Source organism: Carassius auratus, chromosome 27 (genome assembly GCF_003368295.1).
Source record: "Carassius auratus strain Wakin chromosome 27, ASM336829v1, whole genome shotgun sequence".
Taxonomy (NCBI): Eukaryota; Metazoa; Chordata; class Actinopteri; order Cypriniformes; family Cyprinidae; genus Carassius; species Carassius auratus.
Window position 1 is genome coordinate 26,985,357 of NC_039269.1, and position 24,103 is coordinate 27,009,459.

A 24,103-nucleotide genomic window follows, 5' to 3' on the forward strand; every position below is an offset into this window, starting at 1 on the left:
CCTGTTAGCTTTAACCCTAATTATACACACTTGAACCATCTAATCAAGCTCTTACTAGACACACTAATCTTCCAGATGTGTTAAGGCCAGTTGGAGCTAAACTTTTCAGGACATTGGCCATCCAGGATCTAGTTTGGAGACCCCTGTTCTACAGAGTTGTTACTTTGCACATGCTTTTTGATCATTAAAAATAATAATGTAAAATAATTTTCTTAGAATAGGAGATATGCTGTCTCTCACATCACAAACATTATCAGTAGTTAAGTATGTGGTCTTGAAGAGGACCCTTTTTTCTCTCATTTGGACTCGAAATTTTTGGACTTGGACTTGACTTGGACTCGACTAGTGATCGACCGATGTATCTGTTTACCGATATTTTTCCCGATATTTAAGCATTTTTCCATAATCGGGTATCGGTTTTGTAATATCGGATTCGCCGATTTACGGCGCCATCTTGTGGCCGTTTTGAGATTTCCGCCATTGCAGCCCGGGTGTCTGAGGAGATCAGTCAACAACAACTCAGTGCACAGGTAAATATATGTTCAACTTGGTTTGCTTTAATTAATCAACTTTATTTAACATAACAGACATGCACAAATGAGATCTGATACATAAATTCCTGATATAGTTAATTTATGCAGCTTGTTTCTAAACAATTGAGACGAACTCGAGTCACGTAGTGTAATTCATCATGTCCTGCCCCAATAAAGACGTATCTTTACATGAATTAAACAAAACAGACATGAATGAGTGCATGTTGAAAATAAAAGCGTTGAATTTAATTCTCTATCTGTTGTATTTGCTCACCATTAGTCTAGAAGAGAAAGTTTGTTCATATTGCTTAGCAACTGACGGATGATCTGGAGGCTTAAGCACGGCGACTGAATGAAACTTTTGACAAGATTATCTTGTTTAAACACCCTAGATTATATTATCATTTACTACATAACAATTATTTCGCTAATACACATATAAATATAGCCTACCGCTTTGTGGAAATTAATTATTTATTATCTCCATGCGCGATCGCGGTTGATTAAGTTATAGTCAAACAGCACTTTGTCAGATGGCATTTCATGATTTAACGTTAGATTAAATTTAGATCATAAAATGCCAACTGACAAGTGCTGTTTAACTTTATATAGTCTCGGGAAAAAAAGTTCGTTCATATTGCTCAGCACCTGACTGGGTTGATGATCAGGAAGCCTCAAGCAATGCCACTGAATGAAACTTTTGACAAGATTATCTTGTTTAAACACCCTAGATTATATTATCATTTACTACATAACAATTATTTCGCTAATACACATATAGGCTACATATACCGCTTTGTGGAAATTAATTATTTATTATCTCCATGCGCGATCGCGGTTGATTAAATAATAGTCAAACAGCACTTTGTCAGATGGCATTTCATGATTTAACGTTAGATTAAATTTAGATCATAAAATGCCAACTGACAAGTGCTGTTTAACTTTATATAGTCTCGGGAAAAAAAGTTCGTTCATATTGCTCAGCACCTGACTGGGTTGATGATCAGGAAGCCTCAAGCACGGCCACTGCATGACATTTTTGAAGGAAGCAGGCTTACAGGGCAGAATGCTGAAAGACTCTGTTTTCTACACTAAAACCTAGTTCTGCTTAGCTGGGAGTAAATGGCTATGCACTCCTATATAGCCCTCCCGCCCCCACCAATATGTTAGAATCATTTTTGTGCTTTATTTTTTTACCTGTTTTTATTTTTTTACCTCATCAAAGCTTTTATTTTAAAACAAAGACACTTAGTAACAGTGCGCTTAAATTTTTTGGACTCAGACCCCTCTATTTATTTGTGTATAAATATAATGTTTTAAATGTGTATAAATATAATGGGGAGTGATTGTTATAAATAAAATGTTTTTTTCAGCTCATTTGTGTTGTAATAATTGTCAGAAACAGAAGTATAACAGTAAATAAATATCGGTTTTGCATATCGGTTATCGGGTACATAAACATACAAATAATCGGTATCGGTATCGGTTATAAAAAACCAATATCGGTCGATCACTAGACTCGACAAAGCTGGACTTGACTACAGCTCTAGCAACTAACAGCAACATGATAAAAAAACATACAACAACAAATACCTTAGCATCTGAATAGTGTTATGCTAAATATACTCAGAGCTCTCCAACCTTATTTAATTCAGTACAAAATGTAAGTTTAAATAATTAATTATTAAAAAAGTACTCATACACACACGTAAATCATTTAACCAAGTTTTCTAACAAAAGCCAAAAATTTAATTAGTAGCACTATGAACTTTTTTGTTTGCATAAACAGTGAAATAAACTGATGGCCAGATTTTAAATAAACAACATTTCAGCCGTAGTTTGCTGACAAGCTACGCAATATCCCGTTCATAACCGAATGCGATTCATCTGCGATTCATTAATTGTGTAGTAGTGATGTGCGGGTGGGTTTTTTTCCAACCCGCGGGTCCCGCTTTTATGAAATTATTTGGCCCGTCGCGCAAATAAAGTCAAATTTCATGGCCCCGACCCGCCCCAAGCATCAGGGACAACACGGAAGTTACATTGCTACTTAGGCATTCGTATTGTAACATTATCAAATAACCTAATAAATAATTGCACTATGATGGTTCGTTCATGAACAAATCTTTTAGGTGAACGAATCGTTCTAGTTCACGTAATCCACTGACCATAAACAGTAAAAGACTCTTATTTCTCGTTCACTGAAGTTCCTCCCTCCACAGCAGCACACGAGCGAGGCGTTATTAGCAGCGCATGCGTAGCTCATGAAAAGCTCTGTGAACTGTTTCATCCTGTTACTCAAGATGTGACAGAGCATGTGACTTGTTGAATGTAGTGAACGAATACGGTCTTCTACTTCGTGATTGAGTTGAATGAACTGATACATAGCTCGTTCGTGAATAAAATAATGAGATTATACAGGGTCAGTCGGCCAAGCATGTAAATCTCGATCAGCAATCAGCAGATACAAAGCACAGTTATTGGTGCACATACGATTGTTTTAATATTTAACATAAAGAACATAACTCCACGTTTAACCTTGTGCTTTGTTAATCTGAACAATTTATTTAGACTATTTAATGCGATCATGCACACACTTTAATAAAGCCTAATCAGTTTTTGACTTAAGACATAACACATAAGACACTCTTTTCCGTCAAATACTGGCGTATTTGTGTAATATTAAGAAATGGTCACTGACCAAACCATTTTGGTGAACGAACTGAAAATCAACAAATCTCTTGAAAGAATCAAAATTTCCACCACTAAATTCAATGCAACATAAATGGATTTTTTAAAATTTAGTTTTTAGTGACCCCCCCCCCACCCCACACACACACAATAAAGTGCCAATTTCTCAACCCGACCCGACCCGCAGGTTGCCCGCGAGGCCCGCGGGTTATGAGACGACCCGCGCATCACTATTGTGCAGCCCTATTTCAGACTTTAAATAGTTTAAATATTTCAATATTGCGCGCTGGTGATATTAGTTTGTTATTTCGGTAGCACTAGCAAACACGTCCTCTCTGTGCTGTCGAGTCGAGTCTGGGACTTTTTAATACCGCACTGTTTCATCCCATTTTTGGTGTGTTTGGCTTCCCATACTTTTCTCCTTTAAGGATACACTTTGTACCCAGTGTTTTGGTGGTCGTGCAACTCGGCCACTCACAAAAATAAGTCGCACCGGTAGAAAAAATTGTCGCAAAATGATCTGGAGCCCTGCATTTGTGCTACTTTGAGTAAACAATTCTCCCATGATAAAACTTTTAGAGAGTTTCAATAATGTATCTATTGTGTTTGAGGAATAAATGCGCTTTTGCTACCTGTGGCAATACAATGGGTAAAAATATACGTAAATTTATATTATTTTAAGTTATATTAGGAGTTTTTACCAGTTTTCATTATGTTAATCAGTTTAAACCGGCATGGCAATGCTATTGTCAGTGTGTATTAACGATCTTTTAGCAGATTTACTGCACGATCTGAGTGGCTTATCTTATTTGCAAACAAATTATCACTTAGAAGATCTAATATGAATACAGATTACAAAACACTAATCAAAAACAGGAGTTAGTTATAAATCTAAATAATCGTGATTATCAGTTTAACCATTATCTTGAAGCCCTACTAAAAACATAATACGGAGAATACCTTAACCGAATAGCGATATGCTAAACACACTCAGACCTCGGAATACCTTTAAATAGCAATGTGCTAAAAACACTGTTAGCATCTGAATATCAATTTGCTAAACACTCAGAACTCCCAAGAAATGTTCAGCAAATGAACAGCAACATGCTAAAAACACCTTAGCAACTAAAAACCACTGTGCTAAAAACACTAAGAACACTATAATGTCTAAACAAACACTCAGAAAAGCCTAGAAATTGAAAAAAAAACATGTTAAACACATTCAGAAAAGCCTATAAGATCAATAACATGTTGAAACACCTTAGCAACTGAAAAAAAGCAATGCGCTAAAAACACTAAGTATCTAAACAGAAATTTATAAACCACTGCAAACACCCCAGGGAAGCTGTTTGTAGAGTGGTATATTGATTTTGCACTGAATATAATTGCACTTTATTTTCAATGAACTTTTTGTATAAAGACAATAAAGATTCTGAAAAAAAAAACACCTTAGAAACTGAAAAGCAATGCTCCGGCAACCATTTGCAACACTGTTATTGAGACAGTGGGTTTTGCACGGACAAACATCACTCACATATTCCTTATAAAAGGTTAAAATGTATATAGAACAGAACTTGAGAAATAAGCTTCCTACATGAAGTAGCGCTTCTTTTTTTTAAAATCTTGAGTAGTTCTGGGTACTGAAGGGTCTTTCATAATTATGGTGCCATTTACTTCAGTGGTGACCTTGACACAGAGGTTATTTCAGGAGTTCAGGAGGCCAAGCAGTTACTGACAGCACCTTTAATGATGCCAGCTCATATTATTGACTGCAGGGGATGTTCCAGCCTCTAAGGTGAAAGTGACTTGACATTCAAAGGCAGCGTCAGCTCTCCTGCAGTGTCAAGACAACTCACCTGGTTATTACAGCTCCTCGCAGGCTCCACAGAACGAATGAAGAAACTGCTATGACAATTTCAACTAATACAACTATGAAAAATGGCCAGTATTGTAAATAATTATAAAAACAGACTGTATTCTTACAGTATTACTACTCCAGGTTTTAGACAAGCATGATAAATTTGCTTTCGTGATGCCAAATGTTGTGGGTTGTTAGATTGGTGCTTTTGTTCACGTGTTTTGAACTTTTTTTTTTGTGCCTCTTGTTTTCAGACCTAAAAAACGTGTTTGAGTCTGTCTGCCAAAAGACAGCGTATGGAATGTAAGGATGCAACGATACCATTTTTTTCCGAACCGATCCGATCCCGAAAAATTCTGAGTATCTGCCGATAATGATCCAATCCGATACCAGAACAGTTTTTTTTTAATTCATTATAGAATTTCTGTACTTCTCTGTCTTGACCTGATCATTCTGTTTGTGTTTATCACAATCTACTGCATATACACAACTTAATTTTTATGAAAAATGACAAATTAAAAAATATATAATCATAAATGATTACAAAAATATCATTATAAGTTATATAGGTTGGTAGATAATTCAGCAGCAAAAGATACTCTAGATTCTAGAAAAATCACGGGTTCAGAATAATTTTATCATATCTATTGAAATATTTTATTTACAAATAAAAGTGAATAAGTCTAAAATCTGGTAAAATGTTACACATTGCTCTTTGTATTTTAGTAAAATACATTTTTGAAAAACAAGTGTATACATTTATATAGAAATCTAAAAGACGTTTCTTTTAAATCTATAGCACAGTAATAAAGGCAGCAACATGTGATAGATAGGACAGAACAAGAAAGACTATTAATAATCTTTGATTTCGCAGAAAATATTATAATAGTAAAGGCGCCAATATAGAGTGAAACAAAGCACTTAAGCGCATGCTGCCCTCCCAGTCCACATAGAAAGCTGCTCGGCCCAGTGTTCATCTTCAGTTCTCTCTTCACAGCAGTTCAGTCAGTGTACTGTTTGAGTACATGAATTACTCCGGGATATTGGTTTATTTAGACTCAGAGGCAGTGTTGGCAACCTTAAAAAATTAAATAAATTGTGGATTAATACTTACTGAAGATGCAAACCATTTCAAGTGATTCAGTCCTATTTGGTGAACTGGTTCAATCAGTTTACTAAGAAGAACCGGTTAAATCATATATTGCTACAAGTGTGACTGCATCATATGATAATTATTAATTAATAATATTAATAATGTTCATCGTCTGGCTGACTACATCTTGTATTAATTTTTTCTAAAAATCCTGTCAAACGTGTACAAACTGACAGTCACCACCATAAGCTACTACTAAATATTGTAGAAACATAATTTTCTGTAAAGTTGCTTTGTAACGATTTGTATTGTAAAAAGCGCTATACAAATAAACTTGAATTGAATTGAAATCAAATGATTCGTTCGCGAGCCAGACATCACTAGTACAAAAGGGGATGAGATATTGATACGTAGCGTATTAAATCTGTACGTTAGTTTACTGAGCCTTTTCTTTAAACAGATATAAACGTCAGTTACTGTGCGCTCTTGAAGAAAGTTTCATTGTTTTGACTGAATAGTATACACAGGATCGGATTTGGATCGGTCTCGTCTGACCAATACCGATACGCAGAAAATGCCTGGATCGGAGCCGATACCGATCCCGAGTGATGGAGTATGCCACTCCATGACGCAACAGTGTGGATAAACACCACCTCCGAGGAAGATGATCAACACCTGCATCTACAGCGCTGCCTGTTTATTTTAAAAACATTTTTATTTTAAATTAAAAAGAGAGGCAGTACATGATGACCCCTACAAGAGCTATATGCAATAATGAAAAACAATCATATTAACGCCTTCACAAAATAACACTAATTTACAAACCACTCTAAAGCTAAATGGTGTAAACAACTGCGGCCAAATAAGTAATTAATCTGCTTGTGAACCTGAATGTACATCATACCGTCAACAGAAACAGGCCAACCATGAGCAGGCAAAAGGGCAGAGAAAATAAGTGGAAAATGCACAAGATGAGATTTTAAAAGGCTTTCAGCGGCCTTTAGCTTCCAGTGGCTGCCGTGAAACTCAGTCACATGCTTTGAGAGGTGCTGGGGTGACTCCAGAGCAGAAAGGCTGTGGCTGGAGTCAAATCCTTTCAATTAGAGCTAGAGAGCAGAGCCATGTGGAGACGGGCTAAAATCTCATCAATCCTGCTCAAGGAGTGTGGACGGCCGAGCCTCTTGAAAGCTCCTCCTCGGCCAGCCGAGGTTTGAGTTAGATTGACTGCGCAGCTGGGAAAGAAAATCAATTCTGGGCTCCACATTGTGATTTTGTTTATCATTGGAACTGCCTCAGAGGAGAGGCAGCCTCGCTCTCTGACTCTTGAGGAAGGGGGATGTGACGGCTGAAAAGAAAAGACTGAGACAGGAAACCCAGAGCGCTGGGAAAAGATGTTTAAATAAGGTATATGTGGGGGAGGAGAGAAGAAAAGAGAAGGAAAGCAAGCAAGGAAAAGAGGGCTGCAGTTACCTGTCTCCTGTGTGCTTCCTGTTTCTGCGGTCTCCATTCCATCTGTGCTGTCCTCATCCTCCACTAAAGCTTTTCCTCGCCCTCGATTCCTGAGAACAAGAGATTCATTAGCACGCTGGCTTCAGGGAAGACTGGTTGATTGTGTATTAGTTAAATACAGTCCCAGCTGTCGCCGAGTGTCCGGTGCCCCGGGGCAAGGGTGGGGCAGCCCTGTGAAAACCGTGTGTTTGTGTGTGGGTACGTTTGTTTACGTGCGCTTAGGGGGAAGTAATGAGTGCGAGACCTCTCATTAAAACTGCTGCTCAATGGAGGAGCTTCATGAAGATGTCATTTCCGTATTTACTCTGAAGTCTTGAGGGCAGATACACAACCCTGCTCTCATACCTAGATTACATACTCAACCAGGTTTCACTTTTGGTGACTCATTGTTACAGGCAGGGTCCAGTCAGATCAGGTTTGGTCCGTGCATGGCATATGTGAGCATTTAAGCAGCACGCTTCATCGTGTGGTTAGTGTGAGCTGTAATCGCACAATAATTAGCCTTTTTGGAATAATTGCAAAGCCTGAATATTTAAATACAATGAAATAAACTTTTGTGGTTTTAAATATTTGCAGCATACATGCATCTTGAAAGGAAAATAACAGCCCAACCAGGGGTGCGTTTCCCAAAACCATGGTTGCTATCTAAGTTAGCAACTTTGTTGGTTGCAATGCAATTTCCCATTGCCAACCAACTAAATTGCTAACAGGTTAGCAACTATGGTTTTGGGAAACGCACCCCAGAACAGCAGAAAATTGTCTATATATGACAGGTAATTGGAGGGAATGAAAAATAAGACGGTTTGGAGAAATTGGGCAAAAACTTGGGCCTTTCCATTTCCACCTCAGATTAAATATATGTCATTTAAAAAAATCTATAAAACCCTCAATACGGTACTCTTCAAAGGTTTGAGGTAAGTAAAAAAAATAATAATAAAAAAAAAAATAGTTGTGCAGCTTCATATCTTTATATTATTGTGGAATTTTTATAGAGCACTTTAATGAATAGAAAGTTACAAAGGAAATGTTTATTTATCTGAAATATAATTATTTGTAACAACGTTTTCTATGGAAGCTCATTTCCACCTCATAGTTAAAAAATGTAATTGTGAATTTTTATATCACATTTCGAACTTTGTTTCTTGCACTTTTGAATTCTGTGTTTAAATCTCACAATTGTAACTTTTTTCTTGAAATTCTTTGTTTTTTGCCATTCTATTTTTAAATCTTCTGTTTATCCAGCTACCACTATAGGCACAACCAGCACATCCGGGAACATTACTGTCAATTCGTAACAGCCCCTTTTTAGGGGAAAACAAACTAGATTTCCCTTAGACTTCTATACAAATTAGTGGCAAAAAGCAACGTCCGTACACAGCCGGCAGAAATCAATAACTTAAGAAATTCCTAAAACTAAACATGTCAATAATTATATGTCCACCCTGCCTGCCACAGACTGTGAAAGATACATCGACAAACTTAATTTGGTCAATTTAAAAACACGTCCCTTCATTCTCCCAGTGTCAGATTGGTGTAACAAGCCCACCCAGTGGCCAGAGTCTTACCCGGACAGTCACCAGGTATGCAAGTGAATGGTTTCTGTGCAGCCATACAACTAGCCTGGCTTAGCTTTCGATTAGAATCATACGTAATTCATGATATTTCCATAACAGCAAGATATGGATGATGATGACAGGTAACTGTGAATTTCAAATTTGGGGTTTACAACATCATTAGTGCACCCAACCACACAACAACTCTTTGGCATGTTGTAAGGTTAGTCCACTTCCTCAATCCAATACTGTATGGTGGTTTGATTTCCCCTAAAAGTGGGTGTGAATCTGTTCATTCTATGATGTTGCGCCGTTTGTGCGTATAGGCACTTCCTGGGTTTCTTCTGCAAGGTGTATTTGGAGTTTCACTGCGACAGTGCCCTCTGGCCTTCGGATGGAGATTTACTGCTGATCACAGAATCGTGCTTCACTGAAAGATACCTTATTTTTCGGACTATAAGTCGCACCTGAGTATAAGTCGCACCAGTCCAAAAATACGTCATGATGAGGAAAAAAAACATACATAAGTCGCACTGGAATATGTCGCATTTATTTAGAACCAAGAACCAGGAGAAAACATTACCGTCTACAGCCGCGAGAGGGCGCTCTATGTTTTCGGTGTAGACTACAGGCGCGCCCTCTCGCGGCTGTAGACGGTAATGTTTTCTATGGTTTCATTTCTCTTGGTTAATTTCTCTCGATTCATGTCAAATTAATTTTGATAAATAAGTTGCACCTTACTATAAGTCGCAGGACCAGCCAAACTATGAAAAAAAGTGTGACTTATAGTCCGGAAAATACGGTATGCATGACAATCGCAGCTTCTGCTGAATCACAATTTCAAATTCCATTTAAATTTATCGTGCAGCCCTACACAAAGATTATCATTATTTCTCAATATCTGATTGACTGGGAATCTTTTCATCAGAGTTGCTTATGAGAACTTGAGCACCGCCAGTCCTACCACTATTTTTACTGTTTTTTACTATTTTTCCATGTCTTTTGAAGTATGCATTGTTCCCTATTTTATGATGTCACTGACTCATGCAGGAAAATCCACCTTTGTTTTCAGAAAGAACAGATAGAAATGCAAATTACGTTTATTGATTCCAATAAAATATTTTCACGATAGGCTGCCAGACACAGGAGTTTGTCCTCAGAAAGAGTGTGGTCTGAAGCTTTTGCCATGGTGCTCATGACGCTCCAGTCTTTCAGAACAAGCAGTACTCATTGCACAGTATGAACATACTACAACATACTAACATCTCATGCTTCTGTAAACAGCGGTTACATATCATTAAAAGTTACTAAGATAAATGGGTGGTTCAACACACTCTCATGGCAATTCGTAACACTTTCAGAACTTTTTGGGTGATTTTGCATGATTTTATTTGTACAATCTAATTAACGATTAGTTTTAGGGTTCGAAAAAATGTTTCCATACAAATCATATCATACAAATTCATACTAAATGGCCACTTTGTAAAAGAGGTTTTCTCATGAGATTGGGTCGGTGGTCCAGTGCCTCAACAGCATCTAACAACAGAACAATGGCTCAAATGTGAAGCTGGTTATATATGTTTCTATGTGTTGCTTTCCCAAATCATTTACACTTTGTTAGCACACATACATTCACATTTCCTCTGTGTGTTTACAGTAACAGTAAAGCTTCCATATGAAATGTCAAAATACTTGACATCTCATTGGCGGAAGGCAGCTCATTTGGCGGCCATCTTGGATTTGACCCCGGCAGCTTTTTTCCAGCCATGCAAGAAAAGCTGCTATTTATTTGAATGGTAAGACTGAAAGCTCAAGTTTTTCTAGGCTATATTTAAATAATACATTTTACATTAGGATTTAAATTAGGAATTCTTACAGTGGTAACATAAATAGCTTAAATCAGAAACCCCCCCAAAAAAAGACATTTTTCATGCTTACTGACCTGCATGTGTTTACACGATATTCCTCTAAATATATATGCTAACTGTACAATAGAAATCAGTCATTAAAATTAATACTCGTGTTTTTTTATTAGTCTCTTTTAAAGGGTTAGTTCACCCAAAAATTTAAATTAGGCTGTGTTTTCCTCACCCCAGAGGCATTCTAGGTGTATATGATTTTCTTCTTTCAGACAAATCAAGTCACAGTTTTATATATATAAAAAAAGGTCCTTGCTATTCCAAGCTCTATCATTAGCGGGTGTTGCATTGCTTCAGTCCTAAAGAAGTTCAATAAAAAACGGCAATCCATAAAAAAAAAAGTGTTTCACACAGCTCCGGGGGGTAAACTAAGGTCTCCTGTAGCGAATCGATCTGTTTTTCTAAGTAAAATATACATATTCTAAACATAACAATCACTTTAATCTAGTTTGTGCCAACATTTGTACACAGTAGCAGTTCTGGGAGCATGATATATGAGGTCAGCATTGCGCACGCGCTGGTGAGTCTCGTGAAAACCAATATGTGTTAACAGCCTCAAAAGAAGCTAATTTCCTTACTTTAGCTCTTACTTTTAGTCTTCTCTTGGCTTATATTGAATACCTCCAACATTCTTCTTTAGAAATCCTCATTTCGTACATCAAATTAGTGACCGTTGTTTTGTTTTGATCTCTCCCATGCGCTTCTGTATTCATCACCTCTAAACGCGGTGCAAAGCAGGCCTCATACGCCACCCGTCCAGATCTGCTTTCGTGTACAACAGTGAGCACAAGCTATATTTAACTGATTATTACATTTTAAATATGGGTATCTTTCTTACAAAAAGGCGATTCATTCAAAAGATCCAATCAAGAAACACTGATTCATCCAGTAAAGAAACAACTACATCTTGAGTGAGTCATTGAATCATTCTATTCATAAATTCCATGTGATTTTGTTTATTTGCCTAATATATTTTCTTCAAAATTGTGAGAACTACAAATTCCATAAAAAAAAAACTATCTAGATTTGTGCAGCTCTTTTTTTGCACACAAACAGCTTTTAATTGAGTCCAGTTTTTATGCTTTTTTTTTTTTTTTTGATTGTGTTCCTGTAGCTCAAGCGGTAGAGCATTGCTTGTTGGGGGTTCGGATCCTGGGGAACACATGTTAGGAAAAATTGTTAGCCTGAATACAAATGTAAGTCGCTTTGGATAAAAGCGTCTGCTAAATGCATACATTTATTTATTTATTTGTTATGCTGCCTGCTGATTTTTTTTCATGGAACTATGCAGCAATTAAATGTTTTGCAAAAAGACACACAAAATAAATATGTTTGAAATCTAAATGTTTGACTTTCTTTTATTCACATTGGAATTGAAATCTATAAGAATCTGAATCAGAATTGGAATCGATAAAATTCCAATGATACCCAACCCTAACTAGGAGTTTTGTGATACATGTTTGAAAGTTAATTTAGTTAACTGAAGATACTTCATTACAGAAACTAGGCTTTTCCAGTCCACCGGTATAAAGCTTGTAACTTGTCACAGTTATACCTAGTTTATAGGTATAACTGTGACAAGTTACAGGCTTTATACTAACCCAAAAAAAACTGTAGTTCAAACTCATATGTGTGAAATTAGTTTGACACTTCCTTTTGGTTATGTTGCTTAATTCGTTGTGGTTATGAACTAACAGAGCTCTGGAGTTTTTCACATTTTGTATGATGCTGTTATCTGACCTCAGAATACTTCTTCTGTTTCCTATAGCCCCTTCAAAGGGCTTTATGATGTAAAATTGGATTCTTATGGATGTTTTTCTTAACCAAATGACACGAGGGTGTAAATCATGGCTTCTAAAGGCCTGTTCACAACAACACGAATGCTCTGGTCATGTGACCAAAAGCACAAATCCTACTGGCTGCCCAGTTTTTCTTCGCAGTGTGATGAAAATCCACTTTATAAAAAATCCAAATCTTATTCTCAATCCAAACGTATTCCCAATCCTATAACATACACATATTGTGCAGTCCTATTGTCTGCAACACTAATAAAATTTTTTAAAAAATCCTTTGACCCGCTCTTGGTCACAATCCCCCAACTGAGAACAAACACGCATCCAATACAGCCAAACATCCATTTCTATGCGCTTTTCTACACATCCGGCCCACAAATGCGCAGTAAAGATCCACGGCTGTCAGAATCCCGCGGGGGGCTCTTCTTGTCTGATCTATGTATCACTTCATCAGGGTGATAATTGTCAGGCATTCAAATTAAAGTCTCACAGTTTGAAGACAGAGGAAGAACGGCAAGCAGAGTTGAAAGGCACGCTTGCCCCTCTTTGGGGCTGGAGTGAGGAGGGAGTGTGAGGGATGGATGTGTAATTACCAGTGCCACTGGAGAGAGAAATCGCAGTCTGTCCCATGCCAAAAATGACTCCTCCCTGCAAATGACTTCCTATACCAGACAGTTAACAAGGCTGAACGCTGACAAAGGGGCGGAGGGATTTCACCCTAGAGGTTACAGACACAAATGGAGCAAAATCTTCAGAACCACAGACCACATGTCTGGGTTTAAGGAGCTAGTTGAAATTAGCAGTTGAAGTAAGTTGAACAAGGTTTTTTAATATATATTTTTAATTTATATATATATATATACACACACACACACACACACACACACACACCAACATAAATAAAATATAGGATCACAGTGCAGCCCTCAAAAATTAATTAATTGTCATTTTTAATATTTATCTATCTTTGCCACTATCATTTAAAATATAATAAAATTTAGCATGATCCATTTTTTTTTTTACAATGTATTTTAATAAGTACAGGTCACATGTCACAGGTATGTTTTTACATTTTAACATTAATATATATGTGATATATATATATATATGTGTGTGTGTGTGTGTGTGTGTGTTATATGTTATTTCAATAACATAATATATATAAACATGTTATTTCACTCATATTGTGACCTTGTACTTTCACAAAAGTTATTTTAAGCATTGAAGTAGACACATGACTTGCATTTAATATGCTTTCTATGTAATATGCAATCAAAATAATCCCATTATCACGAGGACAAATGTATATTTTCAAAAAATTCTCTATATAGTTTCACCGTTGAAACATTTATTGACTGTAATATGGCCAGCCATTTGCATGAGCCTATATGAGTAAGTAAACAAAGCTTATCGCCACTAGAGCCTGAGCTCAATGTGTCTAGTTCAAATGACACTCATCAGGGGACAAAGGCATTTGTAAATTGAGCACCAAGGTCGCCAGTAACATATTCCTTTGTGATTTCAAAAGGAAATCATTTAGTACACATATAACACAAACATGCTAATTTAGCACACCCCTGTGCCACACAATGAAGCAAATATTGCTCTGACAGGTCATTAATCTATCATTCATAATGCACTTTAGGATAGATTTGTTTGGACCAGGTACCTTTAGAGTAAATCATCAGCTATTCAAATGGGTTGGATGGAGGCACCACAGAGATGAACCATGTTAACGCCCAAACCCAAGACGATTCCGTAGTAGACAGAGAATTAAATATGCATCACGATTTCCAGACAGCCAAACATAAACTCTGTCTGGATGAAGAAACATGAAAATGGCCTACTTATGAATGGTCTTTATGGATGTAAATGAACAAACGGACCAATATTTGAATAGCTTTCCTTTTGGATCAAACAGTAAAGCACCACAGTCAGTTCCCAAGGAATGCATGAACTGATTAAATCTGGACTAATACAATGTAAGCTGCTTTGGATAAAAGCATCTGCAAAATGCATTTATTTAAAAATGTGATATTCATTTACAGCCAACATTAAAAATGCCATTCGCAAACCAATTTACTTCCATAATGGGATTTAGTGAAACAGTATTCAATGAGAAAAAACTGAATATGGCATCATGACAATTCTAATAACTGATTTAAATGACTTTAAATACTAAACATTGGTCTCATTCAAGAATAACATCATAGCCGGACAGCTTTGATGTCATCTAGCCTCCACCTGCAACTGCCAGTAATGTTTCACTACGTAATGCTGACGTCGTTTGTTTTAAATCCCTGTGTTGGCTCTGGACATCATAAAATGTCACAGGTGAAATAAAAATCATCATGCAGTACACACATTTGAAGTTATATTTGTGCATAAATACATAGGTACTGGTCTATGTGTGTGGAAAATGAAAAGAGGAGAACACAGTAATGCATGGTCCATTTAGGCGTGCTCGGCACCCAACCCCCAAGCCCAGAGACCTATAACTTATCCCCATGATCCCACCATACAGAGAGAGAGAGACAGAGGGGAAAAAAACTGCTTTAGAAAGTAGAGCCAATGCAGGATTACAGTATAAACTCTGGAGTGGAGTTTTATGGAATGGATTTAAAACATGATGCAAACAGACCCAATGGTTTCCTTCAAAAACATGGGACTAAATTCAATTAAACCCTTAGAGATCCACTAAACTGACTAAAGCAAGCAACAAAAGGGACTGCAAAACAATAAACTAAAGAATTCCTTTTGGTCGCCAAGGCAAGCAGCATTATTGCTATTATTAACAATTAAGGATTTCAACCAACATATAATACTGAATATTAAATGTGTAATCTTTACCACACTGTTTGTGATACAGACTTGGATGACACCTCAAACCATGTGGCTTGCTGAGGAGAGGAATGCCATTATTTTTCTAAGTGTTGGCGGATGATAAGATGGGTGAAAAAACCTCCAGACTTAAACTGAATGGAATATTATACTTGGGCTTGGATCTGTTGTCATGGGCTAATAAGAAACCACAACAATGTGAAGAAACAGCCTCATATTACCTTAGCAACCACATAGCATTCACACACAATACCCTAGCTTAGGGGTTAATTTCATAATGACTTTAATTTTTGTTGGAAATTGAAACCATATTTATTTATTTTGCATTATAAAGTCTATTAAGTTTTAAAATGAATACTTTACAAATGTTTTTTTCATGTAAACAATAAGAATTTATGACATTCAGGTCACTGAGATATGGTATTCTGTAAAAACACTTTGAAGAAATGTGTTAAATGTCGCATACGCAAAACAAAAATAAATATTTACAGATACTTTTATTTACCCATTTATTTTATGTAATAATTCTACAATAATTGTTGTAATATGTAATTTTATGGTACTATTATGAACCCTTTAGAGATAAAGAATATACAAAGATATCCCCTTATACCGCTAAATATACACTTTTTGCTATTGTTTTGAAAGTGTAGTAATTTCAGTAGTAGGCACTCTTGCGCAGTTCTTCTATTGAAGAATGTGGATTTTGTGAGATCTATTATATGAAGAGATTTTCCTTCCTCTTTGGAGTTTTACAAGCTGTTCGTGAATAGTAAATATCCTTAAAGTTGCAAAGACTAAAGTCTCAAATCCAAAGAGATCTTTATAAATCCGATCCACCAAACCAGGCTGAATCACAATGCATAATGGGTAATTACGTAAGTTCCGTGAAAAACAGTAGACGATGTCTGTGGGTGGGCACGTCTTTGCCACTGAAAATCAAATCACACCTTTTCATTTTATAATACCGTCTTATTGCTCTTTGTAGTAGGTGCATTTTAACAATGATTTCCCAATGATTCCTGGACTCCTGCTCAAAATAATTAATTAAATTAATAAATTAATATAATGACAGCTATATATATATATATATATATATATATATATATATATAATAATAATAATAATAATTCTTTACATTTATATAGCGCTTTTCTAGGCACTCAAAGCGCTTACATAGTCGGGGGTATCTCCTCATCCACCACCAATGTGCAGCATCCACCTGGATGATGCGACGGCAGCCATATTGCGCCAGAACGCCCACCACACACCAGCTTACTGATGGAGAGGAGACAGAGCGATGAAGCCAATCAGCAGACATGGGGATTGTTAGATGTGGTATATATCAATAAGCCTTCAAAGCGGTTGTAGTTCCATGACAGCTATGAGCGTAATTCCGGAAAATAAACTGTGGAACTTTGACCAATGAGAGGACCGTTTCCTCGCAGGTGACTTGTATTAACAATTTTGATTGGTTTAGAGACTTTCCCGTGTGAAAGCAAACCGCACCAAGAATAAAAAGCAACATTGTAATCATTTTAATCCCTGTTTCGGAACAAAGCAATCAATGTACAGGTGTGATAGCACGCTAAGTAGTATTTCAACACTGATCTAGACCAGTTCAAATATTTGAGAGTGTGTAGCGCATTTTATGGAGGACTGTTTTCTGGGAGAGTAGCCTACAATGCCATCTGTGCACAAAGGCTCTTTCTATAAAGTGGGGCAATTCCAACTTTGCAAGGACGGTCTGCCGCTGTTGACTCAGAGCCTGTAAGTATGTTTTTATATTTAAAGAATTTGACACTGACTATTGGTTTTATGTTTATGCACCGCGATACGCAATGCAATGCATAAAAAGACAGGTAAAGTCATTATAATTAGTGATTATGCCCCCACTGGATGCAACAAATGCCTCGTTTGTAATGGGTTTTATTGGTTTTGTCTGGTCATCCCAGGACACACAGCATCACAGTATGGTAAGGGGCGTAACATTTCCGTCTCACGCTTGAGGCATTCGGCCAATCATAATGCACTGGATAGCTGGCCAATCAGAGCACACCTCGCTTTTCAGAACGATGAGCTTTGAAAACTTTCAGAAAGACAGGGCATTGAGGAGCAACAATAATGTACAGTCTGTGAAAAATAATGTGGTTTTTTTTTAAACGTTAAATCACATAAACACGTTGAACTACACCAAATATACAAAAAAATGTTCTTTTTAGCAATGTCATATGACCCCTTTAATGAAAAGCACCTTGCACCAGACCGTTCCTAGTTGCAGACACTGCTATCACACCTTACACACTCATAGTAAGCTCCTAAGCTGGCAAAGGCACCTGCGCTTTTCACTTCAAAGACTCCTATGTAATTAATCCCCTCAGGAAAAATACCAAGCACCTCCTCTCCATTTAGATGGTTATCCAAGTCAAGAAAGATGCACATACTCTTCTAAAATGCAGATGTGAAACAGAGGAAGTCTGCCAGGACTACCCTTCAATAACTGCCCCTGTACATCCAATGGCTTTAGGTGAGCCTGAAGTCCCTCCCTGGTTTATGCTGCCAGTCAGGTCAACTCTAAGCAGGTACTTCTCTTTAGAGGAACCGTAATGTGTTCTATGGGTAAATAGCCTAAGGGCTCAGAGGGGTTAATTGAACGCACTGCCATTCAAAGCTGCCTGCCAGAGAGAAATATCAGAGACGTGTTCATGAAGCTAAACTAGTCAAATACATAGCTTGTCGCATAGGAGGAAAGCTTATCATTAGTCTATGAATCCAATTTTTGCATCATGTCAACACTGGATATGAGGGGTGCATCAAAGATAGAATGTTCTCAGTATAAAGATTGAAAGTGTCCACATTGCACCCTGTTTCACTTTCTATTTGCGATGTGCTGCACTGCAAACCCTTCCACATTATTTTTAGCATGTAATTTAAAAATAAATACTAAAACTAAAATCGGTTTGAAGGCTACAAGTGAATTTAGGCATCACAGCAGTATGAAAAATGGGTATACATTTTAAGATTGGATTGGAAAATAGTATTTAAAACACTATTATTAAACTTCTGGTGTTTTTAAAGGAAAAAAATATATATCAAATGAAATATCAACTTATTCATTTAAAAGTAACTTGCTTTATTCTAGTACATAATACCCACTTTTCTGTTGGAACATGCTGGAACTAATAATGTAGTTATAAACAAAACTGTTTCGAATTCAAAAACAACCCACCAATGGACAGCAATGGACCTCCATTTCAAAATAAAATGGGACACAAAGTTGCTGAAGATTAACCACAAACTCGCAACCAGCTGGTGAACATTTTGACATGACACGCAGCTTTAATGCCATCAGTGTTGACAGCCTTAAGTTTACCATGCTTCCGGTATAAACACAGAGTTTTACCAACAGGTTAAATTTCATAAGGTCACACTATTCTTCACTTATAGGACCAGTGATCCTCATTTTCCGAAGACATTTAGACTTTCAATTTACATCAGTAATGACAGCAATTCAGAAGTTTAATTGAACTTACTTCTTTCTCTGTCTGGGCACAGCTGGAAGAGGTGTTGCCGTGGATAACGCGTCCTTACGAGGGCGGCCCCGGGGCCGCTTATCTGTGGGGGCCGGACTTCCAGTGGGAGTGGCCCCAGAGCTGCTATGAGATGGCGAGGGTCCTTTGTCAGAGGGGTCTAGACTTTTCTCCTCTGATGACATTCTGTGAGAATAATTATGTAATATATTAGAAAAAATATATTAGTGCACATAATGTTATATAATCCAGAGATCGTTCTATTATGCCAATTTGCTGATTATCAATATTTATATTGTATTAATACTTATTTGGTTTTGTTTTCTTTAATGAGTAGAAAGATCAAAAGACTAGCATTTATCTGACATGAAAGGCTTTTGTAACATTATACACTATTCCATTCAAAGCTTGGAAACAGTATGATTTATTTTCTTTTTCCTTATAGAAATTCATCTTTTTATTTAGAGAGTATGCTTCAAATTATTCAAACGTGAGGATAAAGACATTGTATATGTATATTATAATGTTACAAGATATATTTCTATTTCAGATAAATTAAACACTTGTAAAGCTAGAGGAGAAAATAATCCCTGATCTTAAACTTTTTATAATATTTTAATAAACTTGTATGATTTACCCTTAAAATGGGGTCCAACTCGCAACTGAACCACCACAAAAATGAATAAAAACAGGTGTCAGCACACTTTATTAATTCCAATAAAAGCAATCCTAACAATGCTGATTGCTTACTGGTTGCAATAGATATCAGAGCAAAAAAGAAACACTTTCGCTACACATATTTCTCTCAATTTAAATCATTATCAGTTGTGTGATTTTCAAATCATCCTGACTTATAAACACAGCATGAAAGACATGGGCCTCCATGTTCCAATTTAAAGTAAACGCAACACAGTTGTAGATGACAGAGCAAGTTTTGGTCATATGTTTGTACTCTTTCTCAAAGTTTGTGCATATTGTTAGTCGCTGCTCTGCTGGTTTCCCGGTGCTGACCCTTGCGCCTGCTCTGTGTGGTGCTTCTGCCAACCTGTCCACTCAGCTGACAAGGCACACTGCCAACGGGATGCTGTCTTTTCCGGGAACTACGTGGGATCCCTCCCTGGGCTGCTCTCATTGTATCCTGCCTTGAGTAAACAATTAGACCTCACATGGTTGAGTCAAGCCTTTACTGAGGCTGTGTGTACTGCCATTAGTGTGTACATACATATTGTCTGTGTCAGCCGTTTAAAGACCTCATGAAATGGTTTGGAGAATGCATTTTACTTTCATGTTAATTTCCTACTGAAACAGGAAGCTGGGGGAGGATAAATTGAAGAAACTGTCTCCTATTTAAAAACAGCCAGTAGGCTTTAGTTTGCATCACAGATGAGACGCACGAGTTGCTACATGCTATTGCTAATAAAAATGCTTGTTGGAGATGTGTCGGTGCTGCACAGACCGATTGGCGTATGACATCAAAGTACCATGAGAGTGATTGGAGAACAGACGACTCTTTATGCTCTTGTGGTACTTTAATGCCATACACCAATCAGCCTCTGCAACGCCAATAAAACTCGAAAAAGCCCAAATGTGATATTGGGGGATGGACATTGTCTTTCTAGAGAGCACTTGATTGGATAAACCATAAAGTCCGCATGAACTAGAAGTTGCTGCCGACTTTATTTCAGTGTAGTGACGTATTTCCAGCTGAAACTGAATATTGAGAAGAGGGCGTTGTTTTATTTTCTCCTCTCTGTCTCTCACTCAATAGCAATCTAATGGTTGAAGGGGTCTTCTTAAGGATATTCTGCCCAAGCCATCTAACTGATGTCATCAGAGTAGGAATGCCATTCCAGAGCGGAAGCAAATGTTCAGGTTTTATTATTAAAGATTACCAGGACAAATAGTTTTATCCAGTGGATTAATTTGCATGGAATAATCGTTCACATCAAGACTTGCAATGTGTGCTGGTAAATAAAGTCCATTTTTATTTCATGCGGACTTTAAGTGCAGGATGATGCATCAATTTGCTCAGTCCATTTTCAGGAAAAAAAAAGCTGTTTATTTTGGTCAACCAAGAGTAAATGAAACATGAACTAAGAGTCACCAAAACTCCAAGTCTGATTTCATGTCTTTAACAGAATAGAAAATATCAGAATATGGACATTTAATATAACGACAATGGTTTAAAGGTGTCTTTTAAATTGCCCTAATTCATCTACTGAGTCCATAGCAATCATCAGCCCATAGTTAACATCTGTATCAACCTTGCAAATGCAAAGGATTTCCAAATCTCTCAAGAGGCACTACTACATTAAAAAAAAAGTAAGTTACATGAAATAAAAAGTTAAAGGTTACAAAATGACACAGGTCTTTGAATCTTCCCTCTCTTCACTCATTTAAACAGCAGTACAGATCGATGCTGCTTCATAATTATTAATTTCTTCGGATTCATTTTACAACACAATTAGCAAATGTTGTATCACTAAATGCAATTTAAAATTTTCAGGACATTGTCCATTAACAGGTTTTCTTACTCACAACATGGTAGCAGCACCAGCTATTGTGTTCACATGGGCATTATTTTTGTGTTTTAACTGCATTAGTGTTTATTTGCGATCTACATTTGATACTGTTGCTATTATGCACTGAATTTACGACTCAATGACATGCTACATTAACTGTATAAAACCATCCATACTGTAAAAATTTACTTATGCATAATATAGCATAAAATTTACTTGATGTGTAACTGAAATGATTACATTCAAGTAACAAGTTGTTTAATAATCAAATCAACCTGACTACATTAACTTATCCCAACAATAGTAATTCTGAGCTTAAGCTCAATTTAAATGAGAGAAAAAAAGACCTATCCATCCATGTGTGTAGATTTGTATCTTTAATGACTCTATCTCTATCTATCTATGCAATGATGAAGGAACATTCATTCAGCCATGTATTCAGGACTTCTTTTGAAGTTACTAGAGAGTGGGTCAACCAAATGCATGAATACTTCTGAACACTGTACTTGAAATGCATATCTCTCAAAAAGATGTAGTGAAAATGATTTGATATCACAACACATGCAGGAACCAAAGGGACAGCCTTAGTGAAACAACAGAAGCACACAAAGCAAGTGCTTCTTCACATGAGGGGGCATGTCCAGCTTTTTGCCTTTGTTCAGTTGTCTCCAGAGCTTTGTGTTTCAGAGCCTTACGTACACAGGGAGCCAATAATACCATCATGCCATTAAATGCTCCAACGTTTTCCATATTTAATACTTTTTATAAAAAGGAAAAAACAAGAACAAGCCGGCTAATTTGAAGGAGAGAGACGCATTTGAACTCTTTAGGGAGTCTAAAGGCTAAACCTACCTGCACGCAAAGTATCGCTGTTGTCCAAAGATGCAACATTTATGATGATAATCACGTTCAAAGTGATGTCAACTTAGATGAGACGGTGTTAGAGTGAAAATATGACTGTACATGCACAAGAAAGGATATAAGTGGATACAGTAGAGGCCTTGCAGCCCGGCTGATTAACTTGGAAACGTTACTCAAGCCTGGAGTCGCCTATCCAAGCAGGAATCAAATAACGGCCCAGTAAAGGCAGTGAACAGTAAAGATGCAGGGCGTTTCTAAACGTATTTGGACGGTTTTATAGCAAATAAGGAGGTTAGCGAGAATTTAAGATTAATAAAAGCTGCACACTCGGGTCGAAATGTAGTGGAGAAAGGCGACAGAAACGACAAAAGCGCTCGCAACGATGACGAGAAACAAACACAACACACTCGTCGATCGATATTTACTTACCTCTTCGACCCTAGCAATTTTTATTTATTTCCTTCATGACAAGAACCGTCATATACGTGACATATAGTACTTTTGTTATGTGTTTGTGGCGCTGGGGGGGTTGGGGAGGAATACGCCACTATTCCTCAGGAAAATAAGCCAGCGTGACAAAGCGATATCTTCCGCGATACTGTATTCCAGTAAAATCCACTTTTAGATCCAGAAAACCTACAATGTTTAATCCATAGGCAGAAAGCAGCCGCTTTCCTTCGGTTTGAACGGATCACTTTTCTTTATTCCGCTTCATCCCACATCGCCAAATCCTCGCGGGTTACATCCCTCATCCGAAAACAAGCCATAACGACCGCTATCTGAGCTCCTGCGAGGCGATGACAGGAGCCGAGCCCTGGCAACATTCGGGGAAACACAGCCCAAAATGTCCTCGAATGAGGGAAAACCGAAAGCGGATTTCGCTTTCAAGATTTCAATCCTGACGATTTCGATCAGCTCGCGGAGCAAGCTGCAATTTCGAGCAATACTTTATTAACGCTAAACACCTCGAGATGATCTCCTTGCCTGGGTATTCACAATTTGTACACGCAAAAAAACGATTATTCGACGCGACTGTAGAGCGGAGAATGACATAAAACGTTAAATTTATGCATTAGTACAAATATTAAAGTTGTAGCTCTGACTCCATGGTAGCCATATTTGAGTGTAACCGAATCACGCCCTGCGAGCGACACCATGATAAATAGTGCCACGACATTAAACACGGCACTCAGAGGAACGACAGCCTCTCACATAGATGTGTATGTCGTTATCCTTCATAATAACACTATAGTGTGTTTTTCAATCACATTTTGGAGGTTTTACAAACGCCAGTGCAAAATAAAAATAATATAAACTGACCCTGCGGAGTGATATGTTGGAGCGCTCAGCAGGTGAGGCGACGACTTTTTTTCCACGCACAGAATTTCTGCAAAACGCGG

The 24,103-nt window shown here is 37.3% G+C and overlaps 1 protein-coding gene across 14 annotated transcripts in view; it reads right to left on the bottom strand.

Annotated features, from left to right (window-relative positions):
- The window catches only part of LOC113046088 (histone-lysine N-methyltransferase 2C-like), a 108,269-nt gene extending 84,426 nt beyond the window's left edge, over positions 1 to 23,843 (bottom strand). For all 14 annotated transcript variants that reach the window (XM_026206951.1, XM_026206954.1, XM_026206952.1 and 11 more), the window contains exons 1-3: positions 23,133 to 23,843; positions 19,324 to 19,506; positions 7,646 to 7,734 (exon numbers count right to left, since the gene is read on the bottom strand). In XM_026206951.1, the coding sequence (XP_026062736.1) occupies positions 7,646 to 7,734; positions 19,324 to 19,505 (271 nt within the window). In that variant the 5' untranslated portion in view covers position 19,506; positions 23,133 to 23,843. The remainder of the gene's footprint in view (positions 1 to 7,645; positions 7,735 to 19,323; positions 19,507 to 23,132) is intronic.
- Positions 23,844 to 24,103: the final 260 nt, after the last annotated feature.